Source organism: Metopolophium dirhodum, chromosome 3, assembly GCF_019925205.1.
Source record: "Metopolophium dirhodum isolate CAU chromosome 3, ASM1992520v1, whole genome shotgun sequence".
Lineage (NCBI taxonomy): Eukaryota > Metazoa > Arthropoda > Insecta > Hemiptera > Aphididae > Metopolophium > Metopolophium dirhodum.
In genome coordinates this window covers 7,609,805-7,630,565 of record NC_083562.1, presented here as the reverse complement: position 1 = coordinate 7,630,565, position 20,761 = coordinate 7,609,805, and the positions used below count along the sequence as shown (strand labels likewise).

The 20,761-nt window shown below is 25.9% G+C and overlaps 1 protein-coding gene across 3 annotated transcripts in view; it reads left to right on the top strand.

Annotated features, from left to right (window-relative positions):
- LOC132941270 (high affinity cAMP-specific and IBMX-insensitive 3',5'-cyclic phosphodiesterase 8) overlaps positions 1 to 20,761 on the top strand; it is a 74,127-nt gene that overhangs the window by 33,460 nt on the left and 19,906 nt on the right. For all 3 annotated transcript variants that reach the window (XM_061009252.1, XM_061009251.1, XM_061009250.1), the window contains 3 exons: positions 2,216 to 2,341; positions 7,019 to 7,099; positions 10,270 to 10,472. In XM_061009252.1, the coding sequence (XP_060865235.1) occupies positions 2,237 to 2,341; positions 7,019 to 7,099; positions 10,270 to 10,472 (389 nt within the window). In that variant the 5' untranslated portion in view covers positions 2,216 to 2,236. The remainder of the gene's footprint in view (positions 1 to 2,215; positions 2,342 to 7,018; positions 7,100 to 10,269; positions 10,473 to 20,761) is intronic.

The window sequence follows — 20,761 nt, the reverse complement described above, 5'->3', positions numbered from 1 at the left end:
TTAAAGTATACAGGTATCTATATAAAATAAAACTTCTTTCATTAGTATAATTGAATCGATTTTGAAAAAGGCTTGTACTATTTTTCAAGATTATCAATTTATCAATCTAAATAATATTGAATGATTTTAAACGAGATTAATTTTAGATTGTATTAATGTATTATATTGGACTATTGGAGTCTACAACGTATCTATGATGTGGGAACAATAATGTACCAAGTTCTCAATTTCCCTTGTGGATTTTTGGTATTACGTTTTTACCTCCTCTGGGAAACTTATATAGTCCGTCCATTCCTCACCATATTGGTATCGTAATCACATACCTGTAGATAAAACTTGAATTATCTTCTTCATAATACACTTTATTAGTTTTGAAACGTGACTTATCCGTATCAACATTTTAGATATTATGACCATTCTATTAAGGACAATAAGAAGTGAGTGTAACCAATGGGTGGGTATATATACAAATTTATATCAAACAAAGTGTGCAACATTGTTTTATTGTACTTATTTTTAAGCAATATTAAATATTGATATACCAACTATATTATAGTATTATACGATACATTTGGTTTTATGTCAATATTATTGAAGTAACAAATAAGGGGTTGTCTAAATATTATTTTAACCAAAACTATATCTTCAAGACATACATTAATAAAAGTAAATAATGATTTATATTAATTGTAATCCATTTTTATAATATTTAATAAGTTAGGTACCTGCGTCTTATATACTAACCAGTTATTTTATTGTTTATCAACTTTAAGTTGTTATTATTTATTATTATTATTATTATTATTATTATTATTATTAGTGTTTAAGTCTCGGTGTTATTATTATTATTATTATTATATATGTACATAATAACATTGATTCAAGAATATTATTTTAATAATATTGTATTTATTTTATATAAATTAAAATTGGATTTAAAAATGAATTGATTATAAGTTCTTGTTCATTATTGGTTGTTAAATAACATCCAACAAACTTACCTTTCATCTATACATAAACTATAAAGGGTAATATGATTGAATTTAACTTTACTTGTATTACTTTGTACGTAGAATGTGACGTAGGTATTCTAGTCTAGAAAATAGCAAATAACAGCTATTATTTTTGTTAATTATATTCTTTGAAATTTGATATCTTCTCATATTATATTTTTTAGGTTTTTATGAACGTGTCAAATATCAACATATTTATTTTAAAAGTAAATCAGAAAACATTTTATTTTATAACTATAGTCTATATGGTTCATTTTTTTTATGTATTTTATTTCTAAGTTACTTACGTCGACATCAATACACGAACAAAAACATTTTAATATTATTTTATCAGAAGTATAAAAATATAGTATTAATTTATATATTAATATTATAATATTATATCTATATTATTTCATGCATCCACTAAATTTATTTATTTGTATTAAGTTATTAAATATTAAGTTACTTGAAAATGTTAAAATGATTTTATTATTTTATTTTGATTCAATAAATTAAATAAATACATAATTTCAAGTGGTTATATTCTATTGCGTCTAAGTAGTAGTATAAGTATAAGTTAATCAATCGTAAATAACTGAAAGTAATATTGCCTTGAAAAACAGAACTTTGAAGTTTCTAACGAGTTTTGTCATCACTCAAACATTATTTAATATTGAATGAGCACAATTATTATAATGTTACACAATAATTAACAATATTTTTAAAAAGGCTTCTTGAAAAAAATATATTTTACGCTAAGTAATTTGTTTTACTAAATAAAAATATTGTTATATTTTTAAACAATATATAGGTACTAACTTTATATAATTATTTTATAAATTGTATTTTTTTTAATGACATTTTGGTACCTACCTTAAAACGAATAGATGTATTTTTCACGTATAATAATAATAAGCCCTTAAATAGATTTGAGAAAGTGAAAATCGCAATCTAAAGATGTGAGTTCGTTTTTTTTGATTAAATGTTGATCAAATAATAGAAATATCTTGAAAATGTAATCAAAAGTTTGGTGCAATTATACATAACTTTGAAAATTACTGTTCAACTGATAGAAAACCAATTAAAATTAAAATAAATTAAAATGTACTAAAATATGTTTGTCCGTAACACTTGCAAATTGCAATTTATTATTTAACTTAGCTTAAGGCTTCGAATGATAATAGTTTTTATTTATAATTTTTTTAAATATAATTTTTTAGTTACGGGATATCCTGCCAGAAATGTGGGACAACTGTTGTCGAAGAAGTGGTTCTGCGTCTGACTTGTCAAGGGACACAGTAGATGCATATTCACCAATAAACCGGAGTGATTCGCCACTAGCACAAGTAAATACAAAACCTATTAAAAAATAATAAGTACATTTTAATATTATTCATCATCTGTAAACGTTACAAACTCTAGTACTCTACATAAAATATCAATTTTGTCAAATAATGTGAATTCAGTCAGAACAATAATTTCCTCTTACTTGTTTATGTAATAAAAACTGTAATGCATTAAATCTTAATAATTATTTCACAAACACTTTTATTGGTATCTAAATACTTTGAAAATGTGAACAAATCATTTTTAGAACAATACTCAATAGGAACTTACTAAAATAACATCAAATAACTTATAAAAGTTTAGATTGTATCAATTCTGCTATCCTGTACAGTAAAATTTTGATTCAAGTTACCTAAAACTTGTTAATTGATTATCTTCTAAAAGTAATATTTTTATTTTCGTCCAACAGAGTTACTCAACTTACACCGTTTATTTATTTGAATATTTTTACTATTTACTATTTAAAATTTTACTATTTACATAGCATTATATATTATTATATATATACAAATAAATAAAATAAAAATAAAAATAAACACCTACCCCTTCACAAATTTCTTAACATTATTTTAAGACCCATTATCAATCTCTTTTAGACACGCATAAATTATCGGGTTTTCCCAACCTAGATTACATTACACCAACTGACAATGTCTGTAAACAGCTCAAAAAGAGTCAAAATATTTTTAAAATTGTATGCTGCATAGAAAATGAAAATATAAACATTCAGTAAAATTTTCATGTATCTACAGTTTTTCGTTTTTGAATAACAACAAAATAGCAAAATCGTTACATGAGAAATCGAGTGAATATTAAATGTTGTAAAAATATGAATTTCAAACGCTCATAAAAATTTAATTTGACTTTCTTGTAGACATTTTTTTGTTTGATAAAGGTAGACAAACTTATGGATAATCTTGTATTACATTTTCAAATCTTAGATTTAAAAAGAAAAATTTTTATGAATTCTCAACTTAAAGAGTTTGCTAATTTTCGTGATTTTTCTGTATTTTGTCAAGATTTGAACTTTAAATGCTTATAAATAAAAACTTTGACTAAGGATTTTAAATTTTTTTCATTTGCCTTTGAAACAATAACCTAGGAGCCTTCTATTAAATTTTTAAGCTTTATTACCCAACAGATAAAATTTTATTGATATTTATAGAAAAAAAAACTAAAAAAAATGGAAACTGATAATGTCTGTAAATAGCTCAAAATAAGTCAAAATATTTGGAAAATGTTTTGGTGTATAGAAAATGCTAATATAAACATTCAGTCAAAATTGCATGTACCTACGGTCATTTGTTTTAGAGTTGCACCAAAAACCAAAATCGATTTTCTCGGGAAAATTTTCCCGTTTTTCCTTAATTTTACCTTTGTTTTTCACATGTTTGAAAACTACTGAGAACCCCCGAAGTACCAACTATATTCACTTTCCTATCAGAAAAGTTACTGTTGAAGAAAATCCAAGCACTTTTACTGTCCTAAAAGGTGATGACAGACACGAAAAAAAAAAAAAAAAAAAAACACACACATCATTGTAAAATCAATACATTCATCGCTTCGCTCAGAATCTAAAACTGCTTTTGAATACATTTAAAAATTAAATTATAAACTTATTTATCCTAGACATGAACACTGATGGTGTTGGTAATAAAAATATTAAAAAAATGTAAAGTTAAATTGTAATACAACTCTGTATAATATGTTTATATAATTATATTTAAAATAATTAATTTATACGAACTCGTACATTTTGTAAAATACCTATATTATGTTAAATATTTCTGCGTATATTTAAAGCCAATCAAAAGCCATAATTGTTTTATCATCTGTTCATAAATCATTAAATAATTATAAATTATAAGCTTCAAGCAATATAACGATTATCCGTTGGTTTTCTTTTTACAAAAAAATATATATATATATATTGTTAATCGAATTACTTTGAGTATCGAATTTAATCGTACTGATTTTTTTTCTCTTAATTACTAACGTAGATTGGGATTTGTTGCCTTCTATTCGGTTTTCTGCAACTAAATACCGATATAAATTCGAACAGATTTAAACTACTATAAATCAATTAGTGTACCCATCAGATTGAAAAAAGCCCGTCCAAAAACGTTATCTTTTCGAAACCATCACAAACTACAATTATATCTTCATTCCTGCGTATGAAATAATAATCTACAGTTTAAAATATAAATGGGAAAACAATTTTAGATACTGAGTTGAGAGAACATATTTATCAACTTTACAATAATGTGCTTCATTTTTTTTGATATTTAATTTTTAGGAGCAGTAAAATGCTTCGACTTTTAGGGTGATTTTTGGTACTTAGTTGATACTTTTGTGTTCAAAAGCAAAATGTACCCATTACTTTTCAAAATAATCAGGTAAATTTAAAAAAAAATTATGGAAAAACGGGAATATTCACGCAACATTTTTTTTTTAAATATTAATCATAGGGACTTGAAACAGATATCTGTTAATGAACAATAATGGGACCAAAAATTATTAATCGCTTATACATTATTGGTCACCAGGATAATCGATCGTCATAAAATATTATATTATATTTCATATTCAAATTAAACAAATATTAATACAGACGTTATCCAGTTTTTTTATACTTAAAATTATTTTAAATATAAGATGATATTAATGTATAATAATATATTAATATTATATTCGATTAAATACCAAAAATATAAGAGGTATATTAATATTATTAAAGTTGAAGTTGGAAATTATAGAAGGAAGTTTACTTAATATCGCTTATTTATTTATAGATAAATAATTTATTATTATTATCTTATCATAGATGACATATTATATTTTTGAAATAGTTGTATTTTCATTCTACCTGGTCTTTGTACTTGCGTTAATACCTATTGTATTTCACACGATTAGTTGTTCTGTTCCAAACCATATAAGACTGTCCTTTTAAATGATTCTATACATTCAGTGGCGTGACGAAGGACTTTATTTGAGGCACGTGCCTCAGCTTAAAAGGTGGTGGGTGTCCTGGAGACAGGGGCATTTCACATATAGTAAATAATTTATTAAGTACACACTAAGATTAAGCCAATCATTCTCAGTTACCATTTAAGTAAATACGTAATTATTTATATAAGTATTTATAATTACTAATATAAATTATTGTGCCTCATAAGTTAATGAAGTTCGCCACGCCACTGTATACATTTCCATATAGTCAGATTGGATTATGAGTTCAGACTATAGATACAAATAGAAAGCCATTATGCTAACGTAATTAAACAAAATCGTTGATAGTTTAGCTTTAGACTATATAAATGGCAATGACGATCGTATAGATTATCGAATTTATCACCGGTTATAACAATGACTATTTTTGTGCCTATAATTTAATTCAGTTATATCTTATGTCGAGTTATATAGTTATACAACATTTAGCTAATAACTGGTGTGAGGCGAGTATTTTATAGTTCAATATTTTGTTCATTATACTGTACTATACCTGAAGTATTGACTTATAATAGTTAAAAGAAATAACATAAGATATAATACGAGTATTATAATAGATGCGATATTTTTCTACTAAAATTATTTCAACATTATAGTAGGTACCATATAAATAATGGAAAAAAAATTACCAAAAGTAATATAAATAAGTTATAAAATATCCTTAGAATAACATATATTTCTAAGGATTGTGATTTATCATTGAATGCAAACAAATATATCGATTACAGTGACGACCCACATGACGAGGAATACCCAAAAACTAACCTTACAGCAAATCGACTTCTCCGGACGTTTTTTTAAAATTAATATTCTAATAAAAGTATACATATTTTTCCTTTTTGTACAGTTTTAAACAAGTATTAACTAGGTACCTAAAATATTCAGACTATTTGCATCGTTTTAAAATAATTTGAGTACTAGTTATTAAGATAATGCATGATTATCATTACAAAGTGCATATTATACCATTAAAAATAACTATTAATTTAGAAGTACTTGTTTTTAATAATATATATATTATATACTCTTAATTATGATTTAAGCCATTTGTTTTTAATTCACTTATGTATTTACATCTCAATGCATTTAACTGTATTTTATATCATATAAAACGGTTTTTAAGATTATTGAGTCATTTCCTTCACTTGCACAACTTCATTGCATTTTTAATATAATTATATTGATTTTTAAAGTAAAAAAAAATGTTTGATGTTTAAATTGTTTTTTGGCAATATTTAGACAGTTCGATATGTCATTATGAGGATGTTAGCGCCCTGTTTGTTTTCTCTTTCTGGCCCACGCGCAAGATAGAAAAAAACGCATTTACGCAGAATAGTTTATCAATTTTTTTTTTATTTTAAAAGTCGAATACAAAGTAAAATAATAATAAAATATAAAACCGATATGTCATACTCTCAAATGTATAAGATAGCTCAAAAAACATAAAAACGATTTTAGGTGAAAGCGTTTAATCTATGTTGTGCATGTGCCTGAGAGAGAAAACAAATATTGCGCTGACATACTCTTAAGAAAATAGCTTTATACCATTCCCAATGATAAATCGTATAAATATTTATTTCAAGTGATTTCTACATTTCCATTTTAGCTAATTGAATAATCATAAAGATGAAATTGAAAATAATACTTTTGTTGTTATATTTGTTTAGACACCTGACAATTTTAACAACTTCATGTTTGGTTGTTCGAAATATATTCAAGATCTTCGTTCAAATTCTTCGTTAAAAAAGGTATGACGTTTAATAACATTAAATTTCAATTAAAATTTAATATTAAGTAGGTAATAAAATATCGATATAAATATATAATATAGGTACCATAATATAATTGATATCTACCTATATCTATATACCAGATACCTAGGTCCTATATTATAAACAGGCAATATTTATTTGTTTATAGTGGGTAATCTCTATAACTAGGTAGATACTGAACCGATTCCAACAATTATTTTACTAATAGAAAGCCATACAATCCTTAAGTAACTTAGTTCATAGTTAATCACTGAATTCAATCCATAAATGTTGACTTGCACATGAATTTTATTCCAATTAATGAAAATCAAAACATTTTTTTGTTTATACACATATAGGGTTACCATTGGTTACAGAAAAAAAATAGTTATTATGATTGGAAATATTTATTTTTTTCATAGAACTTGATAAAAATATAGTTGATGGTGATTTACTTGAAAATACCTTCTTTTTTCACGATAAATTATAATATGTCGCCTGTTCTACGCATAAACATATTATTTTGTACGTACTTATAAATTCTACTAACAATACGATAAAAAACACCGTTTTCCGCAAAGCTTTTGAAAATTGATTATTTTACAATATTAGGTTACCTATTTATTTATACTATTTATTATTTTTTTGTAAACTTTATATTGCGTATCAGTCGTATCAAAAACTCAAAGTATTCAAATTGATGTATACGCTGTGATTTTTAAATGTACACGATTAAATGTAATATCGCATGAAACGTGCACAGATACATTATTTTGGATGTATGTTTGTCGGGGAAAGGCTTCGAAACGGATGAATCCATTTTGATGGGGTTTTCACAGGTATTGTATTATGTAATGGAAAAAAGGATAACGATAGGTAGATATAATTTTAACCCGGGAGACCGTGAGTTTGTAGCTTATATTTTAGTACAGCTTGAACCACGTTCGAAAATATACCGATCGCGATATCCAATCCGACAAGGGTGGATTGAGCATCTTGCTCGAAATAGTTCACAAAGCAATTTACACGGACACCAAATTGCACGTGAACGCTAAATTTTATATTTTGTTCATTTTTTCCCCGGACGAAGTCGGGTATACAGATAGTATCTTACATTTATCTTTAACAAATTAAATGTAAAAATGAATTATAAATACTATAGTAAGCTATTAATGGTGGCTTAAAATTATTTTATTCTAAATCTCGTGATTAGAAGTTAAGAATAAACTATAACTTGAGTACAACAATACTATCTATTTTATTTTATATATAATCCCGAAACAGTTCCGTATGCTCGTCTATACTCTATAGTAGTCAAATACCTATGATCTATCGTGTATTAAACTATTATGTATTTATATGTATCATATTATACTAACATATTCAAACATAAGAACTTTCCACGTGCGATTTTTAAAACTCACGAATATTTTACATCCGTGCCATCTTTATCTTAATTAGTATAAATTTAAGAACATCATAAACGACAAAAAATAAGCTTATAACTGATAATTGTTTTTAAAAATAAATTAAATTACTAGTAGTCCACTTTATTTACAATTGTATTAGCTAGCTTTCACGAAATGACAAATTATTATAAAACCTACTGATATTTTTAAAAAAATGATGAGATATACAATTTAAATTATCGCAATATAAAAAAGCGAAATTAAAATAATAATTTTATTACACTTCAATTCTATTTTTCAACTTTTTTCTATTTTTTTTTTTTTCATATTATTCATCACTTTATTTTTTTTTTTTTATTGCCTAAAGTTATAATTTTAACTCTAACGAGTTAATGATTTCGGATGTTTGTCCATTTGTTTCCCCACATATCTCCTATGTTGTCTCATTTAAGAGTACAAAGCTCTATAATATAGAATTTTTGGATTTTAGTCTCTTAGATGGGCGGGTTTATTAGATGGGTATATCCTTTTGTATTGGTAGGTTAGGAGAGTGACTTAATTTCAACAACATTGATTCAGGTTGGACTTGACTGCGTAGATTTGAAGTGTCGATATTGAATAGTACCTATCGGTATGTGGCAATCACTCCAATTGGGTTGATCTGACAGTACTTTCGATGAATCTCATGATGTAGTTCTCCTGTAAATCCACTTTCTTGCAGTGCGCATTTCTGACCTAACGGGCGCACAGTATTTTGCTACACTGTACATCTAAAACTAGAGCGGAAGTATGAAGCACATTTGTGTGACAGCCCCAACTTGTGGCTGATAGCTTAGTAATAATGTTTTTGCGTGTCTTTAGTTTATCCTTATAGATACTGTTTGTTAAGTTTTGTATCGGCTCGCCATGTGTTGCTCTGAATTTTCGGTTGAATTGCATTTTCTCCAGAGTAAGATGGCTTTGCATTTAACGTCTTAAGCCATTTTAAGAAAAACGCCCCTAGCCCAAACCATATCATAGTACGAAGTTAAGTCCAGAATATATGGCTCGTGATGGATCTTCTTTAATATTCGGAGTTTTTATATATTTTTTTACTTGGGCTAAATTGATTATTCATACTTTTACTCGATATATTACAAAAAAATACTCTGTTGCGATTCGATAAGGATATGGTTTTCCTTAAAGGATAGGTCTTTTGTAGGTACCTTAGTAGCTTTTACTGTAATAGAGGTTTGGAATGGTGCCCGATCTCTTGTATCTATTATTCTGATATTCGGAATCCAACTATATATGTAGATAGTAACGTGTGTGTATGTGTATCAATTGGCCCAGAGTTATTCATTAAACAATATTATGTTGTATTAACCTTATGTTAATTTAACAATAAGCCAACATTTATATTTAGTAAAACTCGGAATTTTTTTTGTGGTGGTAGGAACTAAAGTAAAATAGACAGTGTCCCTTGCCATTAAATAGTTGAAGACCCACTGTAGTAGGTAGCTGGGTGTCTTTTTAATTCAAACCCAAACTGTTAATACTTAATATACTCCAATACTTACTATACCCTAGTCAGACAATATTTTTTTGTGCATAATCATATATTTTTAAGTGGCATAAAATCCCATACCTGGTTATTGTTACTATGATGATTAGGTACCTACATTTTGTATTTTTAATTTTTGAATACAAATTATTTTTATATTTAATATGTTTATTCTAAATTTAAACATTAAAATGTGATTTATAATATTTAAATAGATACTGGTAGTGACATCTAAAGATGATTCGGTATGGCAATCCATAGCAACTACAGCCAGAAATCTTGATTGGACTGTAAACCGTGTTACTAGTACGGAAGAAGCGTTGGAGTGTTTTCACAAGGGTAACGGAGTGCCAGCAGTAGCATTTGTTGACTGCAGATTTCAAAATGACAAGACTGTAGACGCGCATCAAATAGCAAGGTATGTGAAAATTACTAGCATTATATATCATTGGTTACACCCACAATGTCTGAAGAAATGTAGATATTTAAATAAGCATAACTAATTTTACGCAGAAACCTTTGAAATTATTTGTAGAGATTAGTCTTAATTAGTCTAAGTTTATAAGAATTGAACATAACGATATTAAAATATATTATCATAATATATTAATTAAGACGATTCTAAATAAGAAATTTAATTTTTAATCAAACGGGTAAAAGTACAATATTCATAATATAATTAAAGTTGTACCTTGAAAAATATGACTTGGCGTGTCATTTAATAAACCTACATAAAAATTAAGTCTTTAAAGCTTAAACAATGGTTGTTGAAATAATTAATTATAAACAGATTAAATATGACTCTTCGTAAAAAAAATAATATTATTGAATTTTATCAGATAAATACAATCGTTTGTAATAATTATAACTTATAAGTACCTATAACTATAACTTACAAGTTATGATATAAATTATCAAACGTATTTAATATAGTATTTAAATTTAATCTTGATAACAATCAACTGAAATAATTTTTTTTAATCTTATTTGTCTTTATTTTCTTATTATTCAATGCACGCATCAGTAAAATATTTGATAAACATAATGTATTGAATATAAACGACCTACCATTAAAATACAAAATATATAAGCCAACAATAAAAATAATAATCGTATTGGTTATAGTAGGAATGCATCATTTTGTAAAATAATATTCAATATAACGAGGAATAATTTATTTATAAATATGTTTTCTTTTATAACAAATAAAACAATTTACAAGCGTATAAAAACATTTTGAAGAGATGAGAGAGACGAGTTGAACCACTGTTATACATGAACGCCAAAATTACTGTTCACTTTCACTCAACCGTGTTTGTTGTTTCAAATAATGTTGTATAATACAAATTAATATACCTACCTCATTTAAATTTTAAATAGATTGTATAGTATTGTAGTCCAAACGAAGAAACATGTTTGAATGACTCTAACTTAATATAAGAAATGTATTAATTCTAATTTCTATGACAAATATTTATTGAATATTGATAGATTTTAATATTTTAATTTAATATAAATTTATTTTTCGTTAAGAATTATTATCAATAAAAAAATAAATAATATTGAAGGTATTGTATTTGATTAATTATAGTCAGAAATGATTGTGTTTTTATCCGTTTTTTTGTTTATATTATTTTAATATCTTCCATATCAATTATAAATATACTATTGACACCTACCCACTTCATTATAGATTCTCAGCGGAGCGAGGAATGTAGGTATTGGTTTTAAAATTTTATGTGTGTAGTATTTTTTTTTCTGTCTGTCATCACATTTTAGAGCAGAATATTTGCTCTAATCTTCAACTTTGATGTCGGTAAACAATTATAAAATTTACCACACAATACACAAAACATACTGCAAACTTCAATTTGTTGAAACTGCAATGAAGTTTGGTAGGTACATAATAAATCCAATGTATAAAATAAGTTTTGTTTATTAATGTCTAGTTAAACAGACTGTACTTATATGTACTAAATTATAATTTGTTAAAATATTTAATAACTACAACATATATATGTTACTCCGTATACCTAAAAAAAATATAATACTTATGCTATAATAATAAATTAATTAACATTTGAATTAATCATAAAATATTTTGCATTTTAAAAATATCTAAACGAATTGTTTTCCAGCAACATGTTGGATTTAAATTCATAAATATTTACGTTTTAATCAATATTATTTTTCCTTAAAATATAGTTGTCATCCCTTATTAGTTTAAATAAATCGAAATTGATTCATTAAGCGTGGTAAACCACCTTGTGTAATGCTAAATTATGATTTAGATATTCAAATTATGACTATCTGCGCTTGCAGCAGAATTTACACTTTGTGGATAATAATTTGATATCCTTAATAAGGAATAATAATTATATCAAAACTATAATCTATTATTGTGAAGTCAACTACTCCAGAACTACAAATATATTGAAACTAATATTATTATTTTATTTGGAAATGTCAAGAAGGCTGTGAAATTGCAATGTTAAGAAATATGATGTAGAGGAATTCCTAATGATCGCGTATCATGGCAACCCCGTCCTTTTTTGTATATATTTTTGGAACTTATAGTCACTCAGAAAATGTTAACACCATCTCTGACTTTACCTACAAGGTTTGTCACGTCTTAAGACCATCTCTAAATCATGCAATTTCGGTCCCAATTTATAGCCTTTTTCCAATATTCTTTGTTAGGCTACATCTTGTTTATAGCTGACACATGAACAATTTATAACATAGACAACCTAATGAAAAATCTAAAAATAGTTTTCAATACGAAAATCTAAATGAAAAATACTACAACAAATCCAAAGTCAACAAAAACTTCGTCTTCAATGACGAATAACACTGTTTGAATTCAAATTAGAGTACTTATAGCATTATTAGTAAAGAAATATTTCCAAAAGTTATTATATCTAAATCATCACCATTATACAAAATATTCAAATTAATATAAGCTTTAATAATTATTTAATCTTTAAAATCCTTTCACTATAAGTATAAGTACATACTACATCAAACATATATTAAATATTTATTTAGTTATTTTAAAACTTTGAAATGCACATTAATTTATTTGATAATTTGTTGTTAAATGTATCGCTATTCATTAATATTCTTTGAAAAATATTCATATATTTAAAATTTAATTTAATATAATTTATTGGTTGTAGTACCAATGAATTCAAAATAACGAATAATTTCTTCTTTGAGTGCTTTTAATTTTGATATTTTCTATCGCAACTTAAAAATGTACTATTTATGAAAACATCTCAATACCATTCTACAAGTTATTATCGTAGTAACAAGCAAATGCACTTTCATAAGTAATGAAAATTAAATTTTAGTTCCGGCCGATGTAAACTTACATTTATTGCTTTCTTTGACCATAAGAACTTATTTCTCTGAACTATTTACTCTTAAAAACCTAATTAAGTATAATTTAATAAATATATTATACTAAAATATTTTTGCTATAATATTAATTTCACACTTATGGTATTTTATTTGTTGATGAAATGTAAATAGTTATTTTGTCATGAAAAATTTAGTTAAAAATCATCATTTAAAAAAAATTTTTGTTAAAAATTACATTAAATAGAAAACAAATTAATTTTCACTTTAATAAAATAATAATGAAATCAACTGTATATTGTATATACGTATAATTTTAAAGAAAAACCTTATACAAAATACAGTTATTTAACCATAGTGTATATTTTATATATTCTATAATTAAATTAAAGAGTTGGTAAGACGTAAGAATATTAAATTTGAAAATTGTATAACGATCAATGATAAATAATTCAGTATATAGGTATGTAAAATAAAAAATAGTTTAAATTTAAATTATAATCATAATATAGTTTCTAATATGTATTAAATATGAATAAAAAAAAACATTAACTTATTGTTGTTTGTTGAAAAATGTATTCTATATGTTTTGTAGTGCAGTGGTATTTATTTAATTGGATATTTAATTATAAATTATATAAGTAACTATTAAGTTGACATAAAATAATAATATTAACTTTTATCACGGAAGAAAATGTTATTACGTCTCTTATTTTTTTCTATCAATTTGTATATTAGACTGCAATTCAATCTAATATTTTTAACATCGTGTATAACTTAAAGCTACAAATGTAAAATATGTACTTGACTATAATTGAATTCAAAAAATTAATAACTAGATTTAAAATAAATTATATGGACTTAATAATAATTACCTTATAGAAGGAAATAAATTATTTATATTGTGACATTTATAAAATAAAAACCTATTTTCATAGTCTGTTACAATCAATGTTTTGGTGTCTAAGATATTATTAAATATATATTTTGTAAAATACATATCAAATTTCCTGAGTTTAATTATGTTTTCTATGAATTTCAATTTAATTTTTATAATCGTTAGTTTAGTCATAGGCGAAACTCGGATAAGCATTGTGGGGACTCTCGCTTTCATTTTTTTAATTGTTTTAACTCGAACATAATATACATTCATATATTAATCTACAATAATTTTTGATGTTAACGTATAATGTCGATCCGTTGGAAGTTTTTATACAGAAGTGGTTTTGTGTTTCACTCTCAACTTTCAAGTACTAAACAAGCCTTAGAGGTGTTTAAAATTTTTAAACTAGTTTACCTACTTATAACACAGGTTATTCAATAATTTAATACATTGAAAAAACAATGAATACCTATAATATTTAATAGGTAAAAAAGATTACTTTTAAGTTCAAAAAACTATTGGCAAACTTTATGCAGTTTTGTACTTTTAATAATATAATATATTCATATACATATGTCGTTTTTTCGTTTTCATATTTCATAAGAAAATGGCTATAAGTTGTGGTGGGCTGGTAACTCGAGAAAAAATGATGCATTTTTAATTTCATCATAAAAAACTGATGGTATTATTAATTAATAAGCCATATAAAATATATTATGGTTAACCTAGAATAACACCGTTACTATTACACTGGTCTATTTCACGCTATAAAATGGCAGACGGTTTTAATAATTAGGCAATTACCTAGTGTAGATATTTGGGTAGATTAATTCTTTTATTTTTACATCAGATCTATTCTAATATTTAATACAGGTACAATCAGTGACATTCTCAGGGTTCTTCATTGGGGGGGGGGGGGGGGGATATACAAATTAATTGCCAAGTGGGCCCTAGGGAGGGAGGACATTTATCTCTAAAAAAAACCATGGATCCTCCACCCCCGTAAGGAACGCCCATGGGTATAATAATGTTTCAAAGAAATGTGTTAGCTTAAAAAAAATGTGATTGGTGACTTGGGGTAGCTACATCGTTGACTTACAATTTTTTATTTAGATATTAATTCGAAAACTAAATATATTTTCATTCCACCTATAATCTATTAATAATTGTTTTACTTGTATACATTAAAAAATAGCAATACTATAAAGTTACATGCATTATAAAAAATAAACAAAGATGGCGCAACATTAGGTTAGGTACTCATATTAATTGTTACTTATATTATTCAAATAATTTATCACTGATATCTATGTTATAAACATGTATATGATTATTTTCCGATAAATAATAATTGTTCGTAGTCTATATAAAATACCTGAAATCGTTTGATGTGTAGGTTTAGTTTACGATTGTTTTTCACATTTCACTGATTATCGAAACGTGTAATATATTATAGTATATTCTTAGTAAAATTGAAAAATAATATTGTACGATTTTAATAGTATATCAGATATCAACGTCTGGTTGAAATCAATATGCTTGTGAAATAGTTGGAAAATAAATTTATTAACGCGTTTAAATAATTTATTATTCGTTGTATTGTTTTATTAAATTTATTTTATTTATTCATCATCATTCATCAGCAAACACATTTGAGTTTAAGGAGAGATAATAATTGGACTAAACTAAAATATGTTTGGAAAATATCATATTTTTCTCATACTGGAAATTGCTTTAAATGATGGCAAATTTTTTATAGATCATAATCATGTTCATTACATTTAGATATTTGCAATTACAAATACGATTATAAAAAGAAAATCTAGTTATGTTCAGTGGCGGATACAAAGGGGGGGGGCGAAGGGGCGTTATATTATATATTATATAATTTAATTATCTATAATATATACCTAAATAATTTAATAACATGTTCTTTCTTTATTCTCTTTGTACTCAAAAACTATTGGATCATTTTCAATAAAAGTTATGTCAATAGATTCCTTGAGACACAGGGAAAGTTTGTAGATTTGGTTTTAAACCCCTATAGGCCGCTATGGGGCGGCTCACATATGAATTTTCTTTCTACCTACTAACAAAAAAAGGAATATTTTTGTATTTAGATATTGGGTAGCCATTGGTTACAGATAAAAAAGAACAATTGAGAATATTTCAACTGAAGAAAAACGAAAATGATAGATTGATAATTGATGATTTACAGGTAGTCTGCTAATACGGATATTTGTAGTTGGGTTATATCTAAATGGCGTTGATGCAAATCTGCAGTTTTTGATAAATCGACAGCTAATTATGCACACATATTATTTGGGATCTTTGTCATAAGATTAATATTATAGAAGCCACGGTTAACAGCTATTATATATAATAAGTATGCGAAGTTGCTGATGAGGCTTGTAGAATCAAAAAATACTCGACTGATTTTTACGATTCAAGAAAGGTTTAGATCATAAACTGAACCGGTTATTTTAGGGTAGCTTACCCTTATATTATTATAATATTAAAATTTAAAATCATTCGTTTCGCATATTCGTTTATTTCTGCTTGCAATCGGTTACACGTAAGAAAAAAAAAGTTACTTATTAGTTATTACTGTTCGCCGCAGGTAGATCGCCCATCTCGGTTTTAATTATTAAAACCCAGATGGGCGATCCATCTGCGGTGAACAGTAATAAGTTAAAACCGTTTTATATATCTCTAGGAAACGCTGGATAATACAATAATATATACATAAGTCATCTTCCGACAACCAATGTCAACGACAGATTTTGCTTTTCAAATCAGTAAAATATCTTTAACCAGTCAATAATATCGTGTGCTAGCTCGCTTAGATAAATGACAGATAGACAATTTCTATTGAATCAATCGATGTAGTGACTTCTAAATATAACTCAGTCGAAGAAATAAAAGTAAATAGAAAATTGTGGTTGAACGTTTCTGTAAATATGAAAACAAATTGCACGAGTACCACCTACTGTTCTATAATAGCAATATCGAAAACAAGGCGAAAACTTGTCTTCGGATGGATCTGATCACTAATTAAATCCTTTCATTCAACAGCCTTCAACGTCGTCTCAAATGAGAATATAATTACCTACTTTAATCGTTGTTTATGACAGAACCGGAGTATCGAACCTAGCGCTGCTGTGATGATTGCTAGTGCTGTTTTAGAAGACTATACTAGAGGTGTCTGATAATTTATCAAAATCCCAATAACAGTATACAGAAGCCATTTCTCTACCCTCCCACACTATATGTCAGTCTGTCTCTATCTGTTCTGTCTCTCTCGTTCACTCGGTTCCTCCCTCCTCGGCCTGGTCACGAAATGAATTCGTAACAGAAGACCCTTATTCTTATTCCTATTACTTATTAGGTAGTACAACATAATGATGATGACAACCATTGATAGCGACTTGGAACTCATTTTAGACAAAGGACTATTATGAATTTATTGAAAGGCTATCGACAATAATATTGCCTGCGATCGGCTTTTTGTGCGTGTCGCGACTCACGACCTCGTCTTCCAAAGCGATCGGGGGAGGGTATTATATAATGATCCTGTGCCGCCGTCGTTTCAATCGACATAACTCACGTCATCGGTATGTTTTTAATTATGGCACGTCTGAAACTTTCAAACTCTTCGGTTATTTATTACAAAATCACACAACTTCTACACGTTCTAGAAGACTAATATATCCCACCCTCCGCCGTTGTGGTAATGCGATGATGAAGCACCTACGGGAAGAATAAATTATCAGGTCCACTATCGTTACCTATTTGTAGTGCACTTTAATGCCACTACACAGTATAACTATATTATACTATGACTGTATAATGTTATACACGTACACGCATTATCAGTATTGTAATAAACTAATACATATGAACCTTCCCGACAATGCGTGTACGATTTTCCGAAATCCGGACAACCCAATGGAATGAAATATGGCCGACGATCCAAATGGATGGATGAAAATACTAATTTCGAACTTTTGTCATGTATTTACTGAGATGTTTCGGCACTGTTATTCTAAATACGCTCACGTGAATATAATAAACGGTATAAGGCTGAAAGTTAACGCAATGCATATATTTTAAATTATATTATATTGGTATAATTTTTTTTTAAATATTTAAGATATTTTTTTAATGGTCCAGATAGATACCATTACATTATCGGTTTTCAAAATTATTTTTCATACAAATAAAGTTGCATAATTTGCAACAAATAAAAATTTTGCGACAAATAAAAATAAGTACAAATTATATTGGCCAAATATTGGAAACAATTGTTCATAAAATATATGAATTATATTTTAAGTTAAAGATAATTCTGATTTTTAATTTTACTTCAGTTTTAACTATTTTGATACTTATCTACATTGATGTGTATAATTTATATCAAAAAATGAACGCTAACTACAAGATGACAGAAAATCAATGTTTTTGAGTGCGGTTATTTTATTTAAGCTAGTATCAATACCTATACTCCATAGACTCCTCTTGCTGTTTAAACAATTTTGTTAACATTTTTTTTGTTACCCACATAATATTTTTTATTTTTTAATCTTATAAATTATATAATAAATAATGATGAAATAATAAGTATAATTTTTTACAATTCCAATATACTGCAAAGTACCTACCTACTATTTATTTATTTAAATATTCTAATTAATCGACTATTTTAAGTTACCTATTAATTTATGTCTCGTGACTTATGAGTTACAATCGTAATTTTATTAATTTGTTTAAATATTAATTTATTTTTATCAAATACCGCACAAAATAACTTTTCAAGTTATAATTTAATTCCCACAAGGCTATATAAGTTTTAATTTTATTTAAGAATAAATTATTGAAAATACAATATCAGTCAGGAAAATTAGTAGGTACATAGAGATATTTTATTATAAATACTTCTAATATCTAAATATTCATGAATCTAATTGTTTAACAAGAGATAATTATATTCACATATATTTAATTTTTGTCGTGTTTTATTGTTTAAATTATTGTTAATGGTCAAGAGATCTTTAAAAGCTATGTAGTTATAAGAAGTGTATCAACATGTTATACTTATTAACTATAGTGATTAGTTATTTAGGTATCAAACTAAAATAAAATATACTTGATTTTAAATATTATTTGTAGGTATACAAATACATACTTCCTAAGTTAAATAAAACAATTTCCAATATGAGTACATGATTCAATTTACATTTTACATGATATTTATAATATTTATAGCTCTTGAATATATAATTAAGATATACATTTATAAAAATTGAATTTTAAATATACAAAAAAAAATGTAATAGCAGCTATTGTGTCAAATGTCAGTATAATTCCTTTAATGCTGATCCGTCTCGCTTCTCTTACCTTTTCGAAATATTTTTTATTAATTAAATTTTGAATATGAAAATAATAATACAATTTATACAGTTTCAAAATTATTTTTTTTAACAGGTGTACTTGCTTTTTATTTACGTGCAGTTTTTATACTGTTTTTTTGGATGTATTCTTAAAAACTACGTCAAATAATGTCTTTGTTCCAATTTCTAATGTAAAGAAATAATAAATAAAACTGAAAGAAAAGAATTCTTAGAAAATGTGTCACACAAAAAATATCAAAGTGTGACCTCAAAAGCTCTACTCACAATCCAAAAACTCACAACAGGAACCATGATTTTTTTGTATAACCTGCGGAATTAAAAAAATTAATTTAAATTTAAAACTATACACTGTGGAATAATATTTGTATGGAAAAATAATAATAGCTCTACCTCAGCCCAAAAACAATATTATATAATAACCAAGAGTTCTGTGAATAAATTAAGACACTATTCGTTGTTCAAACTATTTTGAACACTGATATTGTTCTATCTAGTAATTTAATTTGTAAGAAGGGTTAGTTACATTTAGCAAAAGATGTAGTGTAAATTGAAAAACCACTCAAGTGAACTTAATGAAAATGAGCCTCAGAAGTTAGATCTCAACTCTGTTCTAAGATGTTAGGGACTTATTCCTAACCCCAGTGAAAATATAATAAGTTTTCAGATGTTCTCATTATTTTCGATGTAGTTTATACTGGGTATAAAATTCACTTAATAAATGTTATATAAAATAATTGTTTGTTTATAGAATAATTCTCATAGTAAAAACTAAAAGCAATGAAACATTATAATAAAATGATCATGGATATTCAATAATTTACTCTATTATATAGCAGTAAAATTATTGAATAGGTACTAAATAATAAATATAAGACGAACAGTTAAAATTATTAATTAATTTATTATAATATAGCGATAACAGTAAAATCAACAAATTAGGTACCTAATTTTATACAATTTTTGTATTTATTTAACAAAATATAACGTCTATTTACTATTAATCTCGTTTTTTTTTTATGTAAAAAGTATAATATTTTGATTAGGTACTTTAAA